At 49.8% G+C, this 17214-nt stretch overlaps 3 protein-coding genes across 3 annotated transcripts; 2 read left to right on the forward strand and 1 right to left on the reverse strand.

Moving 5' to 3' along the window:
• Positions 1 to 399: 399 nt before the first annotated feature.
• On the forward strand, positions 400 to 4213 carry LOC135824946 (uncharacterized). The gene is made up of 2 exons (XM_065337716.1): positions 400 to 3867; positions 4196 to 4213. The coding sequence occupies exons 1-2, from the start codon at positions 400 to 402 to the stop codon at positions 4211 to 4213; spliced, it is 3486 nt and encodes a 1161-aa protein (XP_065193788.1).
• A 64-nt stretch (positions 4214 to 4277) lies between these two features.
• On the forward strand, positions 4278 to 6935 carry LOC135825050 (uncharacterized). The gene has a single exon (XM_065337816.1). It carries the CDS (start codon positions 4278 to 4280, stop codon positions 6933 to 6935), a length of 2658 nt encoding a protein of 885 aa, XP_065193888.1.
• A 562-nt stretch (positions 6936 to 7497) lies between these two features.
• LOC135820817 (alpha- and gamma-adaptin-binding protein p34-like) lies at positions 7498 to 15840 on the reverse strand. Its single transcript, XM_065333860.1, has 9 exons — positions 15659 to 15840; positions 14569 to 14765; positions 13323 to 13584; positions 12969 to 13055; positions 11709 to 11780; positions 10530 to 10676; positions 9617 to 9682; positions 8674 to 8723; positions 7498 to 8105 (listed from the first exon to the last, which is right to left on the reverse strand). The coding sequence occupies exons 1-9, from the start codon at positions 15738 to 15740 to the stop codon at positions 8025 to 8027; spliced, it is 1044 nt and encodes a 347-aa protein (XP_065189932.1). The 5' UTR covers positions 15741 to 15840; the 3' UTR covers positions 7498 to 8024.
• Positions 15841 to 17214: the final 1374 nt, after the last annotated feature.

The following is a 17214-nucleotide window of genomic DNA, read 5'->3' on the forward strand; positions in this document are numbered from 1 at the left end:
TCATTTCTTTTATTCTAGTGCATGCTGCTGGCGCCTGATGTATTGACTATTGCTACCGCAGGCCAGTCTCAACCTTTGCATTGTCTGAGATTCAAGTAGCGTATCGTTTGATGCATGTGCTGTCTCCATGCTATCTAGTCGTAATATATTCACTCGTCTTTGCATTTGTGCACAGTCCTGTGGATACTCGCAGGCTGCGGTTGCGCTCTCGCTTTGGTCATTCTAGAATGTATACTTCCATGCCTTTGAAGTTTTTTAGTTGTTAGTTTTGAACTGTAGGAAGCAGTTTACAGTTTTGGTTCTTGCAGTTTTATCTCAGAGGAGAAAGTTCTTGGTCTCATACTGTTACGAGTTGCTGTTGTATCTGGTTGAACGCATGCCGGGGCAACAGAGGGCAGCATGAGTAGCCATAGTGGTCCTATTCGAGCCGGATCTCAGAGCCAGATCCAAGAAGTCCTGCGCGACGACGAGCAAGTCCCAGGCGCTGAGTGTAGACGGAGCTCGCGGTCTACCAAAGGGAGACCGCCGAGCAGATACGGGTTTGATAACTGGAGTGACGTCCCGGACAGCGTGAGCTCTGCAGGACATGCGCCCTCGAAAGTTTCAGGAACTGCTGCGTCGCAGGCGTCACTTCGTGCAGAGATGCTTCGTGTAGAACTTGAGGCTGCAAGGCAAATCGCTGAGCTGGAGGAGGAAGCCGAGACACGCAAGTTGGCTCGTGAGACAAGTTTGGTGCAGAGGGAACTGGAGGTTCGAAGAGCCGAGGCTGAATCTGCAGCTGCACTACGATCCGGGTCAGGGAGCAAAGTGTCGTCTCGCAAATCAGAGACTGGAAACGCTGCATCCAGTGGCAGGGCAATATTGACTGCCAAGAGTCTTGCTGAGCACGACAAGTTGGCCGGACCTGGTCGAAAATTCGTATTACCACCGCGTGAGCACTTCAGAACGATGAGTGATGTCGGTGGAGTGAACGGACAACGCGACCACGGCAAGCCAAGGAGTTTGCAAGGTACGTTTCGTACTGTGAATGCGCCCACACAACCTGAGGCTGTATTAGGTGTGGCGGAAGACAGCCCAGCTCAGTCAAGTACATGTAGTGTCAATGCGTTTGGCGTGCCTGCCCTGGGGCCAGTGGCGCAAGCATTCATGCGCGCGCCCGCTCAAAAGTCTGTGACCAGTACAGTGCTGTCAGTAGTGCCAGCCAAGAAGTCAATGGCCAGTGGTGCGCCTGTAGGACGTACTACAGTGTCCATACAGGCAGCTAGTAATGCAGTGCCTGTACAGCCAGCAATAAGCAGTGCAGCAGTACAATCAAGACTGCCTGGCAGTAACAAGAAGGCAGTATCAATGCTGAATGCAACACCACCATGGCATACACCACAGAAGCATACAGCAGTGGCCAAACAGCAGCCACCAACACCAGTGGCAGTGCAAGAACACTCCAAGCAGGTGCTAAACCCGCAAGCAGAGTCCTTCATGCCCTATCCACCTCAACTGCAGACACTACACCCTGCTAGTTTCAGCTTTCACGTGAAGCCACTGGAGCTACCAAAGTTCTCTGGCAAGACTAGTGACTACGACCGGTGGAAGCAGAACTTCCGCCGCGTTGTTGACGAAGATCCACTAACGACTGAAGCGTACAAACTTGCACAACTGCGTGAGTGTCTCATGCATGGCACGGCCAGCGACCTTGTTGATGGCGTGCTTGACGGTCCAGGAGCCTACCACACCATCCTTAGGGAGCTAGATGCATGGTATGGCGGCGACAATCGCACTGTTGAGCGCCAAGAGAAGGAGATTTTGCAGTGGCCGAAGCTAAAAGAGTCAGACGACAACTTTGCCAAGTTTGTCCTCAGACTCCGGACGATGCTCATGAATATGGAGATGTGTGCAGTAACACCGGGCCGTGAGTTGTACCTATCGGTTACGCAGAAGTTGCCGAAATCGCTGTTGCTTAGGTACATGGAGAAGTATGACGATGCTGACTGTGATATTTACCAGCTAACACAGTGGCTCCTCAGACGCGTCAACACACTACGCCGTGCCGATGAACGACTCCGGTCGACAGAAGTCACTGCCTCAGCACCAGCACCAGCAAGATCATGGTCGAAGCAGAGTGCTACAAAGTCTGAACGAACATTTGTGGCAACTAGCAAGGATGCAGGTGCCGACAGAAGCTGCCCCTCGTGTGGCAAGGCGCATCAGCTCCACCGCTGCCCCGATTTCATCAAGATGGAGGTCAGGGACCGATGGAAAGTCATCAAGTCCAAGCCAGATGTCTGCGCCCTATGCTTCGGTCTCAATCATCGCGCAAAGACTTGTACCAAGCAACCCTGTTCAAAGTGCAGCCGCACGCATCATGACATGCTACACTACAACATCCGACGCTCGGATTCCGCTGCAGACCCATCAAATGCCGCAATCAAGGCCAACGCAGCTTCGGCCAGCAGTGGCGGTCCTGCCAAGATTGCTACAACACATTGCGCAAGTCATCAGCCAGAGATTGACAGTGGTGAGTCATTCATGGTTGTGCCTGTTGTATTCCGACACAATGGTGTGAGCCTCCAAGGTAATGCACTCCTGGACCCAGCATCGTCCACGAGTTATGTCCAGCAGTCCGTGGCAACAGCCCTCAATGTGCGTGGACCCAAGCGGCAGCTCGTCACTTCCGGAGTAGGCGGCAAGCAGACCGCAGCAAGACGTGAGCATGTACAGATCCAAGTGGCGGCTCTGGGCGACAAGACCATGAACAAGCTTGAAGCTTGGGTTCTGCCCACCGTCACCGTGCCATTACCGGCAGTGAACTGGAATCAGAACAAGAGCAGCTGGCCGCATCTCAGTGATATTGACTTCCCATCCATCAAGGGCAGTCAGATCGACGCGCTTATCGGCCTGAATGCCATCGAGCTTCATGCTACTCTAGAAGAACGGCGAGTAGAAACAGCAAGAGCGCCCATTGCTCGACGAACTCCTCTCGGGTGGGTGTGCATTGGTACAGGAGTCGACACCACTCGTGCAATCACAGCTACTACACCAGCTACTGACACACTGCTAACTGATGGGCTGACCGAGCTAGTCGAGAAGTTCTGGCGAGATGAGTCGGCGGGCACAGATAACCCACTAGAGGAGACGCCTTCACCCGATGACAGAAGAGCCGAGGAGCTCACGAGCCAATCAATCAGCTGCAACGGCAACCGGGTAACTGTCCGAATCCCATGGGTCAATGACAGCGGTAAGCCACGTGTCAAGTCCAACAGAGCTCAGGCTGAGCAGCGGCTCCGCAGTCTACAACGCTCGCTACAGTCACGGCCAGCCGTGAAGCAGCAGTACTCTGACGTTATGCAGAAACACATTGCCAAGGGTTACGTGAGACGCGTGGACCCGGATGAGGTAGCCAAAGACGGCAACGACCAGTGGTACCTACCCCATTTCCCGGTAGTACGCTCAGATAAATCCACGTCAAAAGTGAGAATAGTATTTGACGGTGCAGCCCGCTGGGATGGACACTCCATCAACGATGAGATGTTTACAGGTCCTGCACTTCAAAACGACATGACCAGTGTGTTGATCCGATTCTCACTGGAACCAGTTGCGCTTGTTGGTGATGTGTCGGAGATGTTCCTCCAAGTCAAACTGGCGGAACGTGACCAGCGCTATCATCGCTTTCTGTGGTATGATGACAATGGCCAAGTGCAGGTGTATCAGTTCACCCGTGTGCTCTTCGGCGCTAAGGCGTCACCGTATCTGGCAGGACGAGCGGTGAAAGAGGTCATCAAGCACCACGGTGATGAGTACGACTCTGACGTCGTGCAGTGCCTAAGGCTGTGTTTACATGAAGCGTTTCAACCCGGGTTGAGTTCGACCCGGGTCAGATTTCAACCCGCCATGTGCACAAAGTGAATGGCGCGTTTACATGACGCATTGCGCTTGACCCGGGTTGAAATTTCGCCCCGGGTTGATTTCAACCCTCCCCCCAAGGGGAGGGTTGAAACCAACCCGGGTCAAGAAAATCGTACAAACGTACTTCTGTGCGTATCTCGCGCCAGGTTTGAACAGGACTGCACATGCAAATTTCGCGCGAACAGATTCACGTGACCATACAGGACTCTAGAAGTGGACTTTTGGCGGCATATCAGTATTTGACCCGGGTCAACTGTCTTCATGTAAACGCTCACCTCTTTTGTCTATCGTACAGACTTTCAACCCGGGCTGAACTCGACCCGGGTTGAAATTTCTCATGTAAACACAGCCTAAGCAAAGACCTCTACGTTGACGACATGCTGTCATCACTACCATCCACACAGTGTGCCATCCAGGCCAGAGAGCAAACGCAGCAGCTACTTGCCAAGGGCGGTTTTCACATGCGGAAATGGCTGTCGAACAAAGCTGAAGTGATGAACACCATACCAGAGGAAGATAGGTCACCTGATGTCGTCCGAGATGTGGACAGTGACACCAGCCTCCCAACTGTCAAGACTCTCGGCGTCAGTTGGAACGCCGAGAAGGATGCCTTCACCTTCCAGCATCAAATGAAGGACATCACGACATTCACCCGACGCTCTGTGTTGCGCGGCCTGGCCTCCATATTCGATCCGCGTGGCCTGATCTCGCCATACGTCATCACGGCTAAGGTACTCCTGCAGGATGCCTGGTTGCTGGGACAGGGATGGGACGACCTGCTGCCAAAGGAACAAGTCGTCAAGTGGCAGGGTTGGTTCCAAGGCCTCCCAGACCTGAGTAACCTGGAGATCAGCCGCTGTTTCAAGGATCCACAACAGCCATCCGAAGACGCCAGTCTTTCCGTGCACTGCTTCTCCGACGCCTCAGATCGGGCGATAGCAGCCGCTGTGTATGTCAGAGCCAGCTACCCAGACGGTACCACCCGAATAACGCTAGCGATGTCGAAAGCGAAGCCGGCACCAGTGAGGCGACAGACGATCCCGCAGCTTGAACTGAGAGCAGCTGTGCTTGGCGTTCGCGTTAGTCATCTCGTCGCTGAATCCATCGGTATCCCAGTGTCAGCTCACACATTTTGGACGGACTCGATGAACGTCTTGGGCTGGGTCCAAAGCCACAGCCGGCGCTACAAAGTGGACATTGGCAACCGAATCTCTGAGCTCCAGACCTCAACGAGAGCACACCAGTGGCGACATGTTCCCGGAAAGAACAACCCTGCAGACAAAGGTACTCGTGGTTTGTCTGCTGCATTACTGTGCCGTGACGCAGTGTGGTGGTCCGGTCCACAGTTTCTTCGCCAGCAGCCAGATGAGTGGCCTCAGATGAAGGAGGTCAGCACATCCTCGCTGCCTGGTCAGCTCAAGACGGCGCTAGTTGCAGTTGTCCCTCCACCCTCCGAGATCCTGGGTCGCTTTAGCACATGGTCGCGACTGGTACGCGTGACAGCATGGTGCAAGCGATTTGTGGCAAACTGTCGGCAGGCAGTCAGTGACAGCAAGTCCACGAAGGGGGATGCCGCATCGGACAGCCAGTCCAGCACGCCAGTGAGAGTGCCAGTACAGCTTGGCGGCACCCGCTCCATCAGTGTTCCAGTTCTCAGCACTGACGAAGTATCAGTAGCAGAGCGGCACTGGATTGCAACTGCCCAGAAGGATTGCCATGGTACAGCATACCATCGTCTACAGTCTAGGCAACCGATGTTGAAATCGGACCCTCTGGCACCTCTCTGTCCCCAGTTCGATAGTGCAACAGAGTCACCCCTGATGACGGTAGGAGGTCGATTGCAAGCTACAAAGAACATGCCAAGTGGCGTACGCCACCCAGTCATCCTACCAGCAAAGCACCGAGTAACCCAGCTGATAATCGAACAGGAAGATCATCGGTGCTTCCATGCAGTTGGGCCACAGCATCTTCTGGCCAATCTGCGACAACGCTACTGGATTGTTCACGGAACATCAACAGTCAAGGCCGTTCGAAGCAACTGCGTCACTTGCCGTAAGAACCGTGCGGAGCCAGCGTCCCAGATGATGGGCCAGATTCCAGACTTCCGAGTTGCAGGCTCGTTGAAACCGTTCAGCCGTACAGGAGTTGATTACGCGGGTCCCTTCCTGACCAAGCAGGGCCGAGGTAAGACGCAGGCTAAGCGGTACCTGTGCCTGTTCACATGCCTTGAGACTCGTGCCTGTCACCTAGAGGTATCCTATGGCCTCTCCACTGAGTCATTCCTGTTAGCATTTGAGAGATTCACAAAGCGCCGTGGTGTCCCGCTTGAAATGGTCAGCGACAACGGGACCAATTTCACTGCCGCGGAGCGAGAACTCCGTGAGGCCGTCCGGGCCATGGACAAGGAGAAGATCGAGAAGCGACTGGTCAGTGATGGCGTGCGATGGCGCTTCAACCCACCTAGAGCACCACATTTCGGCGGCGTATTCGAATCCCTCATCAAGACGGCTAAGCGCGGACTCACAGCAGTACTTGGGAAAGCGGACGTCACAGATGAAGAGTTAGTGACTGCTATGTGCCAGGTTGAGGGCATGATGAACTCGCGCCCGCTGACAGTTGTAAGTGCCGATGCAGCTGATTTGCAGCCTCTAACACCAGCACATTTCCTCGTCGGACGACTCGACCCACCAATGGCTCTGGAAGTGAAAGCAGACGAGCACCCCAGCAGAGACCCACGCAAACGTTGGTTGTATGTTCAGCGGCTTGTAGCAGACGTGTGGAACAGGTGGCGAGATGAGTATGTTCCCTTGTTGAATGTCCGTCGTAAGTGGCAACGTCAAGGTCGCAATGTAGCCGTAGGTGACATCATGCTGTGTCTTACATCAAACACTCCCCGTGGAACATGGCCCATGGGTAGAGTCACAGCAGTGCATCCTGGTGCAGACAAGCTCGTCCGAGTAGTGGATATTAAGATCGGCGACAAGATCTACCGACGGTCTATCCACCATCTAGTACCTATTCTGGACACCGAGTAGTTTGTGCCTTGTGTATCTGAAGTGCTACAGGCAGCCCTGTGACAGTACTCTCTCTCTCTCTCTCTCTCTCTCTCTCTCTCTCAACCTATGAAGTTTTTCTTTCATCATACAGTACCGTAGTAGTACTTACTCGTCACAGTTTGTTTGCTGACCCTGTGCTCGTGAGTGAAGGGGGATATGTTCTGGAATATTCCCAGCTTGTGGTGAATCTTGCATGACCTTTCATTGTACTCAGGTTTCATTTCTTTTATTCTAGTGCATGCTGCTGGCGCCTGATGTATTGACTATTGCTACCGCAGGCCAGTCTCAACCTTTGCATTGTCTGAGATTCAAGTAGCGTATCGTTTGATGCATGTGCTGTCTCCATGCTATCTAGTCGTAATATATTCACTCGTCTTTGCATTTGTGCACAGTCCTGTGGATACTCGCAGGCTGCGGTTGCGCTCTCGCTTTGGTCATTCTAGAATGTATACTTCCATGCCTTTGAAGTTTTTTAGTTGTTAGTTTTGAACTGTAGGAAGCAGTTTACAGTTTTGGTTCTTGCAGTTTTATCTCAGAGGAGAAAGTTCTTGGTCTCATACTGTTACGAGTTGCTGTTGTATCTGGTTGAACGCATGCCGGGGCAACAGAGGGCAGCATGAGTAGCCAGTGGGTTCCGCCCGCTACACGACAAGATGGACGACGATGGACAGACAAGCAAGCACCCATCCAGCCGGTGGTTAAACAGCAATGCCCAAACACAAGCACTAGCCGTGTTATGCATGCGAGCAGAACAGCATAATGGAGGCTGTAGATGTGGGTTCACTCCTTTCCCCGTTCTCAGCCCCAGAACATGCTTGTTGCCTGCCACACTACTAGTGGTTGCTTAGAGTCATTACTGTCATTACTGTCATTACGGATGGCAGAGGTCACCACACTAACGCGAGCCAAATGGCCAGTGCCACGGCAGGGTGAATGATGACCAGAAAAAACCTCGCACCGGGACAGTTGTGCCCCGTCGGCCGTATTGTGCATGGCGTAGTACATGGAGTGATCGGCTTGCAATGCGACATCTTTCGCCACCAAGAGCGCGAGCGCAGGCAGAGTGTCCTAGTCACTGTCCGCTTCGCCGTCAAGGTCACCCATCTCATCAGCATCACCACCCATGGCTTGCCAGAAAGCCATCACAACCTGAAATCAGCGGCAGGCCAGGAAGCCAGGCCAGGAACACAAAAACAAGCCACCCCACAATACCTAAGTCAGCGGGATCAATTGGCTAGTACTCCTGCTGGGTCAATCGGAATGAGAGTGAGGATAACTTCACCGCCAAACGAAAGCCGACAGCCGGAGCTTGAATGCACAGCACAAATTTCTCAGTGGCCCTGAAGGCCTTCTTGGTCTGTAACAGGAGAAAGTACAAATTACTAAAAACGGCTAATTTTAGCGCCGGTGATATCGTAGTAATTTTACTGAAAGGAGTTTTTTCGCTAAAGTTTTGCCACGCTAATCGAAATTTTTCATGTACAGTCTGAAACTAGGATCGCTAATATTTCATCGTGAATTGGTCCAGATTCAGAAAACGCTAAATTTTACCCGCTAAAATTAGCTGTTCTACAGTCATATCTGGGTGATAGTAGGTAGGGTGGCTGTGCCTCCAGGGTCAAGCAAGCCTTTACATTTCTACTTGTAGAAGCAATTAACGGTAAATAAAGCACCGTCAAGCAAGTCTGTTCACGGACACACCAAAGCCGTAACTAACCTTCTCGGCGTAAGCTTTTCGCTCAGATGGCTCCAAGGAATCGGCTTGCGCTGCATGACGGTGCAGAATCACACATACACACACACACACACACAACATGGACAGGCAAACAGTTACACACTTCCATTCGAACACACCACTGAAGCACTCTGCTGCTGCTGCTGCTGCTAGCAGCACGAGTGTACGAGTGATGACATCAAAAGTCAACAAATAACGACAAATAACGACTTCTGGGTCAAATCGGATCCACGCTACCAAGAGTACATAAACCAGAGTGTGCAACTCGGGATGGTTCCTGTGGGAGCGTAATTCGTGCAGTACGTCATTTCTGACGGCATGGTAAGCCACAGGTACGGTGAAAAGTTGCGTAACCAGTCACGGTGGTGCAGGTCACTGAGTTTGTCCTGATTTCAGTTTTTTGATACGGATAGCCTGGTGACTTTACTTGTCGGTGGATGTACGCAGCGTACACAGTCACACAAAAACACCGAAATCTTGAAACAGGACGTCTAAAATCAAGCAAACTTGGCTGATTTCCGGGCTATGAAACACGAAAATTTGAGCTGTCCGCAAGTCGCGGCTTGGCTGACCTCATCGGGGTGACGTAGTGCACGAACTGCACTGTTTCAGATCTGATATGCACAGTTGCACACTCTGGTTTATGTACTCTTGACGCTACCTATAGCGAAGTAGAGGATGTGGTGGGTAGGACCCTGTGCCGCATACAGGTGTGATATCATGCAGGTGTGTGGGTCCCCGACCGGGGACACCCAGCCCAGTCACTCTTGGAGGATGTCTCACGCTGCTGTGAAGGAACACAGTATGAGTGTCCCCCGCCAACACCCCAAAAATGTGACGCAGCTCAGTCTCTCACATCACACACAGCACACGTGTACGGAATGTGCAAATGGACAATACCAGACTGGCACGGGCACACACTCACTTTTCATGGCTCCAAACTTCTCGAAAAGCTGGCTGAATTCATCTTCCGAACACCCCGCCATCGAGCCTAAACACCACAAGAGTCGGAAAACGGGGCAAAAACTTGGCAAACTCGATCCACTCATGAGAGAGGTGTACCAGCACCTATTGCGGACAGCCGCAGTCAGACATGGCAGGGCATAGGGTACTTGTAGAAAGTGATGGCATCAAACACACCTTGTTGTCTAGGGCAGCACTGTTAGTGTAATGGAGGCAAGTGAAATTTATTACCTCTATATTTCATACAGCCAGGTTCAGTGACCCTGAGATTCTCCACAGATAATTAGAATTCAGGAAATACATGATTGTACAAGTAGCAGATACACATCACAAAGTGGGTATTTTTGAGTCATGGATAATGATCTTGTGTAGCCCATTGCTTGGACTCTATGCTATGAGGATGATGTGTTGGTAGTGGGAGTCCGTCTATGCACTGGTCCTAAATACTACAGTCCATTTCAAAACTATAGACGCGTACCTAGGCAAAAACCGTTATGCCAGCATCTATACCACATAAAATCTGTGATCACTTTGTGCATAAATTTTTCCAAAGTGGGCGTCTGTTATCCAATCGTTTAGAAACTATATGAGAGTAATTGTGGAGCGGTCCTGAGCAATATTCCGAAAACTATTCTCAAAAAGTTCCAGCCAAATTTGAAATATTTCAAAAACCCTACGCGTCTATAGTTTTGAAATGCACTGTACAGTCATGTAGCGCACGTGAAGTAACACAGTTATCAGTAGAGTGCCACCACTTCCACTAACGATTCCTCAAGCTTTCTAGGAGTTTGAAAGTCGTTTAGAGCCCAAGAACATATGCTGACGGCACGGCAACCCCAAGCCTTTCAGCAGGCTGCTAAATCATGATCACTAACCTGCTCCATTGGCAGCGGCATCCAGTGCAGACTCGTCTAAACCATTTTCGGAGGTGGTGGCAGCAGCTGCCGAGGATGATGCGTCCCTCTGCCTGTTCTCGTTGGCTTTCTCGGCATGCAGCTTCTCTAAGTCTTGCAAACTTACCGCTGCACAGAAAGATCACAGATGAACAGAGCACGTTGGTTGGACTTGGTCCAGTTTATTCAACTTTATTGTAACACAACATCCACGTAAGTGTGTATGATTGTATACATTTTGCCAAAACAATATCAAAACTACCGTAGTGTCTTGTATTAAAGCCTGTCTTTACATAGAAGCCCGATTATCAAGAATGATACATACACTGTCGCCACAAAAGCCTGGTTTAAGTGTTGACATACATAGAAATACCTGTCTTGTATAGAAGCCTGCAAAATTTCCCGGAAAAAAAGTCACAAGTCGCGGCTTTTATACACGACACGGTATTTACATGTGGTTGCAGTAAGCAGTTCTAGGCGAAAAGCCTCATCTTAGCTCTCTCCATAGCAATCAGCACATTTCCTCCGTCACTATTACAAGAGGAGTAGACCCAGTCCAGCGTGAAGAGTGCTCAACGGTACTGAAAAGCACTAGAGCAAGTACACACGGTCCAGTAGAGTCCCCCCCAATGAAACATATGCGCTGCTACTCGGAGTGGAAAGTAGTGATGTAGATAACACTCTGCTGCTCACTGGTGTTCACACAGGACTAATGTGCAAGGTGGCAGGGTCGATACCACCACCACCGCTGCTGCTACCCACCATTATTCTACTTAGCACCTGCATTCTCACCCCACAGCCTCCAGTCTGCAGAGTGTTATTGACACCACTGCTACCCGCCATTGCCTTAGCACCTCGGTAGGTGCCCGCAATTCTCAATTCACACCTGTTTTTCTTTTCTTTTTGCGCTTGCTGTAATTCTGGCCAGTATACCTTGCAGTGATCTGTATGCCCCTGCCTCAGTTAGTTATGTTGCCTGTTGATTGACTAAGGTCATGAAACCCAGAGTAGCAATGGATATGTTTCACTGGCGAGGACTCTACTGGACTGAGTTCCCTTCATCACTATGTTCAAAGATTCAACATCTCTTCATCCCAACATCCATCATCAGGAGCTCGAAAATACAAGAACAACAAACACATCCTTATTGTAATGCCATACGTTTTGCACCAGCGGCAGCAGATGACGTGCCAGAAGCTTCTTCCCGCGCTGCCGCATGCCTTCCTCTGCTATCTGTTGACGACAAGCATAAAGCAATACAACATGAACATTCTCGCAATGCCGTTACACGCATAGCAGTAGCAGTAGTCACCAGCTCACATTGTAACTGTAGTAGAGTACAGGTAAGTACAAGAACTAAGAGAGAGAGAGAGAGAGAGAGAGAGAGAGAGAGAGAGAGAGAGAGAGAGAGAGAGAGAGAGAAGAGAGAGAGAGAGAGAGAGAGAGAGAGAGAGAGAGAGAGAGAAAGAGAGAGAGAGAGAGAGAGAAAGAGAAAGAGAAAGAGAGAGAGAGAGAGAGAGAGAGAGAGAGAGAGAGAGAGAGAGAAAGAGAGAGAGAGAGAGAGAGAGAGACTCGGAGAGAGAGAGAGAGAGTGAGTGAGAGAAAGAGACAGAGAAACAGAGATTGATAGAGAGAGAGAGAGAGAGACAGAGAGAAATACAATACATGTACATGTATGAACTGGTCTTGCACATGTCAGTATTACCCGTGTAATCACTGTTTTAATAGGGCTTGAAAGTGATGGACGTCAGACGTATTGAAAAAAAACGACAAAGAACGACTTCTGAATCCATGCTACCAAGAGGTTTTCATGTACTCTTGATGCTACCCATACTAGGATGTGGTGGGTGGGCCCTTCGTGTCATCGCATGCACATGATGCAGGTGTGAGTGTTTTTTTTCTGTACAAGGAATGGGTCCCCAACTGGGAGGGCCCGTCCACTACTACTAGTACTGAGGGATGTGTCACCCTACTGAGTAGTGTGAAGGAAAACCAACCAATGACTTTATATTTATGTAAACGTGTAGTGGTGTACGGATCCCGCATACAAGTAACAAGATCCAGACCCAGGGAGCCCTACACATAGATCTACACACTTAGGGCTCCATGACCAACACTACAAAAGACGACGTTTTCATGGGCCGGCTGTGATGTAGCACTTTCAAGCATAGTCCTAGTATTATTACCTGCGCAGTGACAACATACCCTGGGTCTGTATGATGTTATGCCGGATCCAGAAGTCAGCATCGAAGGGGGGGGGAGAGAGAGAGAGAGAGAGAGAGAGAGAGAGAGAGAGAGAGAGAGAGAGAGAGAGAGAGAGAGAGAGAGAGAGAGAGAGAGAGAGAGAGAGAGAGAGAGAGAGAGAGAGGGAGAGAGAGAGAGAGGGAGAGAGAGGGAGAGAGAGGCATACAGAGACATTACCTTGTTCCTTTAGTATGAGGTTTGTCCACTGGTGAGAGTTGAGAACTTGCACACAGCGCTCCACTCCCCTCAACTCCTTACCAAATCCTGCAGCAGAACAAACAGGATGGTAATCAGAGTTTCAGGAAAGACTATTCCCGTGGAGGACAATGAACTCATGGATACTGCCAGTAGATATGGGTGAACAAAGTTCAGCAAAAGACAGCCCTGCTCCTCAGCATCAGAACAGAGGGTCTGGACAGATAACTGTTCAATCATAAGCAACCGCCATCGGGGAATGAACGTGTGCACAAGTAGTAATGACGATAACACATGGCTGTATCCGCAGCAGCATAACACACCATAGCTGCATACCTTCCTCATCATCACTTTCAGCACCACTATCATCGTCCAGGGGTCTCATCTCGACCAGTTCAAAGCCATTCTGAATGCACCAGGTCTGACAAGTCTCCTTGTCCAATACTACTACGTCGGCACCACGTTCCTGGCCATCACCCTCTGTAGTGCGCGTTGTCGTTGATGATGACGCTACCTGGTCACATAGAAGCAGGCGAATGTCCAGGTCACGTTCCTCTGCAAAGCTTGCCCACTTCTTTGCATCGTCCCAGCTGGATGTCTGTACACGTAAAGAGCATCAGAGAGTGGCACAGGGAGCAGTGGCGATACAAAGATTAAAACGCTGCCCCACACCAACAAAGACACACCTTGCGATATGGTCGTAAATACACGCCTACTCACACAGGCTCTCTAGGCTGCAAACTTACACGCTGGCACAGAGCTCTCCTTCTCAGCACACATCAGCTCGCACAGGCGCCTGGTTGGTGCATGGCTGGTGGTATCTGACATAACGGGCCGGTACATCAGGTAGCCCATGGTACATAGAAGATGACACAGATACAGCTTGGCTCGATTGTGAGGTACAGTTCATCCCCGCTAGACTCATCAGGTACTCTTCATCTTGGCGGAAGTATTCGGACGAAGCTTGAACCAGGAGAATGGATTTGAAGACTCCACTGCAGCTGTCTTTATGGTTGGAATATGGTAGTAAAGACACACCTGGCGATATGGTGGTAAATACACGCCTTCCCACACAAGCTCTCTAAGCTGCAAAGCTACACTCTGTCACAGAGCTTTTCTTCTCACCATCACCACCATGACCATCAGTTGACACATGGCGCCTGGTTGATGCATAGCTGGTGGCATCTGGACCAGCCTGCTATGTCAGATACAAGGTGTGGTTTTAGCACCATTTCATTCGACCATGGATACAGCTGCAGTGGAGTCTTCAAACTCATTCCGCATACAGCAACACACCTAACAACCACTGAGTGCAGCATACTTCACCAGTAATGTCTACTGAGCCACATGCACTATTGCACAGCACCGCTCATACATACACGTAGAGTCAACGCATCCAGGATACACAATAGCTATCATATCACAATACTCAAGAGTGGACTCTGAACAACCCAATTAGTCGTGAATACAGTCAACGGCCAGCAATACTGGCGATACGATAGGTGTTTGTGAATACCGTATTAGATGCCCTAGTCCACATTGTTTCAATATTGTGTGTTCAGATGTGTACACCGCACTGTACCTTGCCAGCATCAAACGTAACCAGCAGTGCTTCGACAGGACTGTCAGCAACGCTGGGGCATGGACGCGCGGGGCACGGCAGCAGATGCTGAACGTTGATGTCTGCCGTGTAGTACTTGTTATCCAGTGTGCGTGTGTACTCTCTGATCTCACTGCATGGCTGTCTAGACGCAGGCAGCTGGTCAACACCCAGAAGGCCTGCAGCAGGGTGGAAAAGCGTGGCAGTTGGACAAATGCACAGACGTGTTTCAACTGAATATCCCCAAATGAGTGTGCACACAGCAATATTAGCTATGTTACATGTGACGGTGATGCATGGTTTCAGCAGCCACCAACCACCGATGGGACTGCCAGCACAATCATGGTGGTCTTGCAACACACGGTACCCAGGTGACTCATGCATATTCCACACACTCTGTGCCGAACAACAGTTGTCGTTCAGCCCATGTGATTGCTAAAACCAGGTGGTCTCTTTTAGGCAGGTTTCACCTGCATTGCATATCAATCCTGGAAATTCTACTCGACCATAAGATCTAAAATCAGCACTGCTCACAGTATAGCACTAGACTAGGCACATACACAGTAACTTGCTCATCACACTACATAGCAGGGTCCCTTTGTATGTACAGTGTATTAGTACAATACTAGTAGTCATGTACTGTAGCTGTGAATTTCATTGGTTGAAGTCCATCAAACAGAGGGAGTACTGTACCAGTAGTGAGAAATAGAATTTAAAATACTGCTATACGGCACCAAGGGCTGGCAATTCCAAGCCTCCAACACACGGCTTATCGTGGGTCCAAAAGGTGGATGGTGCACACAAAAGTGAGGCAGCTCAGGGGTCTGTGACAACAGGCTCCCGATTGCTGGAAAATGAACATTTTCGTCATGATTCAAAATTCAAAATTATGGGTCAATTTTGTGTGGTTGCTTTTTGTTGTGTTTACTGGCATGATTTAGTATGGATGGAGATAATGTCTCTAGTCTAAAGGCTTATAGACCCCCCCCCCCCCCCCCCCCCTTCTGCCAATAGACGAGTAATCGCTTCAAAGTAGAGACTTTCAGCATCTGAGTACCACTGTAGTTAGTACCTTTCAACACAGATGAGACTTCTGGTTCGCCATCGCAGCAGTCGCACACCAGCAGGATAGGACCGTCACTCATCGCCATCATCGACTATGTTAGACTTCAAAATACAACAGCTGCTTCGTCTACCATTCCAATGAAAACTCAAGATGAGCATAAAAGTTCGAAGTCGAACTGATTTTATTCGTTTGAGCTTCACGCGGAGAATTTCCTTTGTTATTGTATTTTCGCGGTAAAAAATTGCCAAATTCGAATCGTCGAAGTCACGATTGATGATCCAGTTTTGTTCTTGAATGTGCAGTTGCACATTCACTTTCAATTACTAGTAGCTGTTTGGGTTCAGGTTGGTCTTGTATGACAGCGGGTATACTAGTATTCTTGTTAGTCTTCATCGAGTACTCTACTAATCTTGGCACCTAATCACTGTATGTGAGTGAGCGAGGACAAAATGAAAATGTCAACTGAACAGGTGAGTGAGTCATGTAACTAACTTGTCAAATACATTGTACAGCACTTACAGTCATTTGTAATGTATCATGTGTAGATCTACTGTGCAATGTCATGTACAAAGTCATGTACAAAGTCAACCCCCCCCCCCCTACTGACTGACTGCAATATTATAATAGAGAAGATAACAGCTGAGTAATGGGGAAAATAGAATATACTTCAAGCAGACAGTAAGTCCCGTATTACCTGCATCTGTATGGAAGCGTGTACGTAGTGGCCTAGGCTGAAAAGCCTGCCGGATACATGCATGTAGACCGGGGTGAGTAAGCGTAGCAAACGTGTATTCAACTCGGTCTATAGTGTACTTGCCACACTCCTGCCTGCCTGGGAAGAGTTTGGAGCTTCTTGCAGCACATGTGGTATGAACCACCACACGACATTCTACCACAGCAATCCAGGATCGCATGTAAGTTCAGCAAGACGTAGAACACGCACACGGTCAGGTCAACCCGATTCCTCGCAGTTACGTATCCATGGCTATTGGGATCATGGTATGTGAGACGTCAGCCAGAGCGTATTCAACCTCTGCGCACACGTTTTTTTGCAAGTCCAATAGCATGCACCTTGGATTTCACCATTTGTGTTTGTTCGTCTGCACGGCGAAACCTGAGCTCTTGTGGGAGATTAGTCATACTACATGAAGCCATTACATGTATCAATAATAATATTTATCATGTAACATGGGTATGTGTTACTAGTAGTCAGAGAAACTGGCTCTGTTATGTCAGGGCCACTTTATACTAGGCAGAATTCTCTATCCTTCTAAAAACCTTCTCTCAAAATGTGGTACGGTCAGACCTCGCAAAACCGCACACATCCGTTTTCCAGAAAAAAATCCGGATAGGCGAGGGAACCGGATAATCGAACACACACACTGTATGTGTGCATGTCATATGCTGTAAATCGGTAAGCAGTGATTATCTTCCGGATGGCGAGGGATCCGGATAAACGAGGACCGGATAAGCGAGGTCTGACTGTACCGGTAATCATTTCCCTGGGGAAATGTTCAGATCTTCACAGCATGCACTGCCCCGGCCGTTTAGGTCACTGCCAA

This window comes from Sycon ciliatum, chromosome 1 (assembly GCF_964019385.1).
Source record: "Sycon ciliatum chromosome 1, ocSycCili1.1, whole genome shotgun sequence".
In the NCBI taxonomy this organism is placed as follows: domain Eukaryota; kingdom Metazoa; phylum Porifera; class Calcarea; order Leucosolenida; family Sycettidae; genus Sycon; species Sycon ciliatum.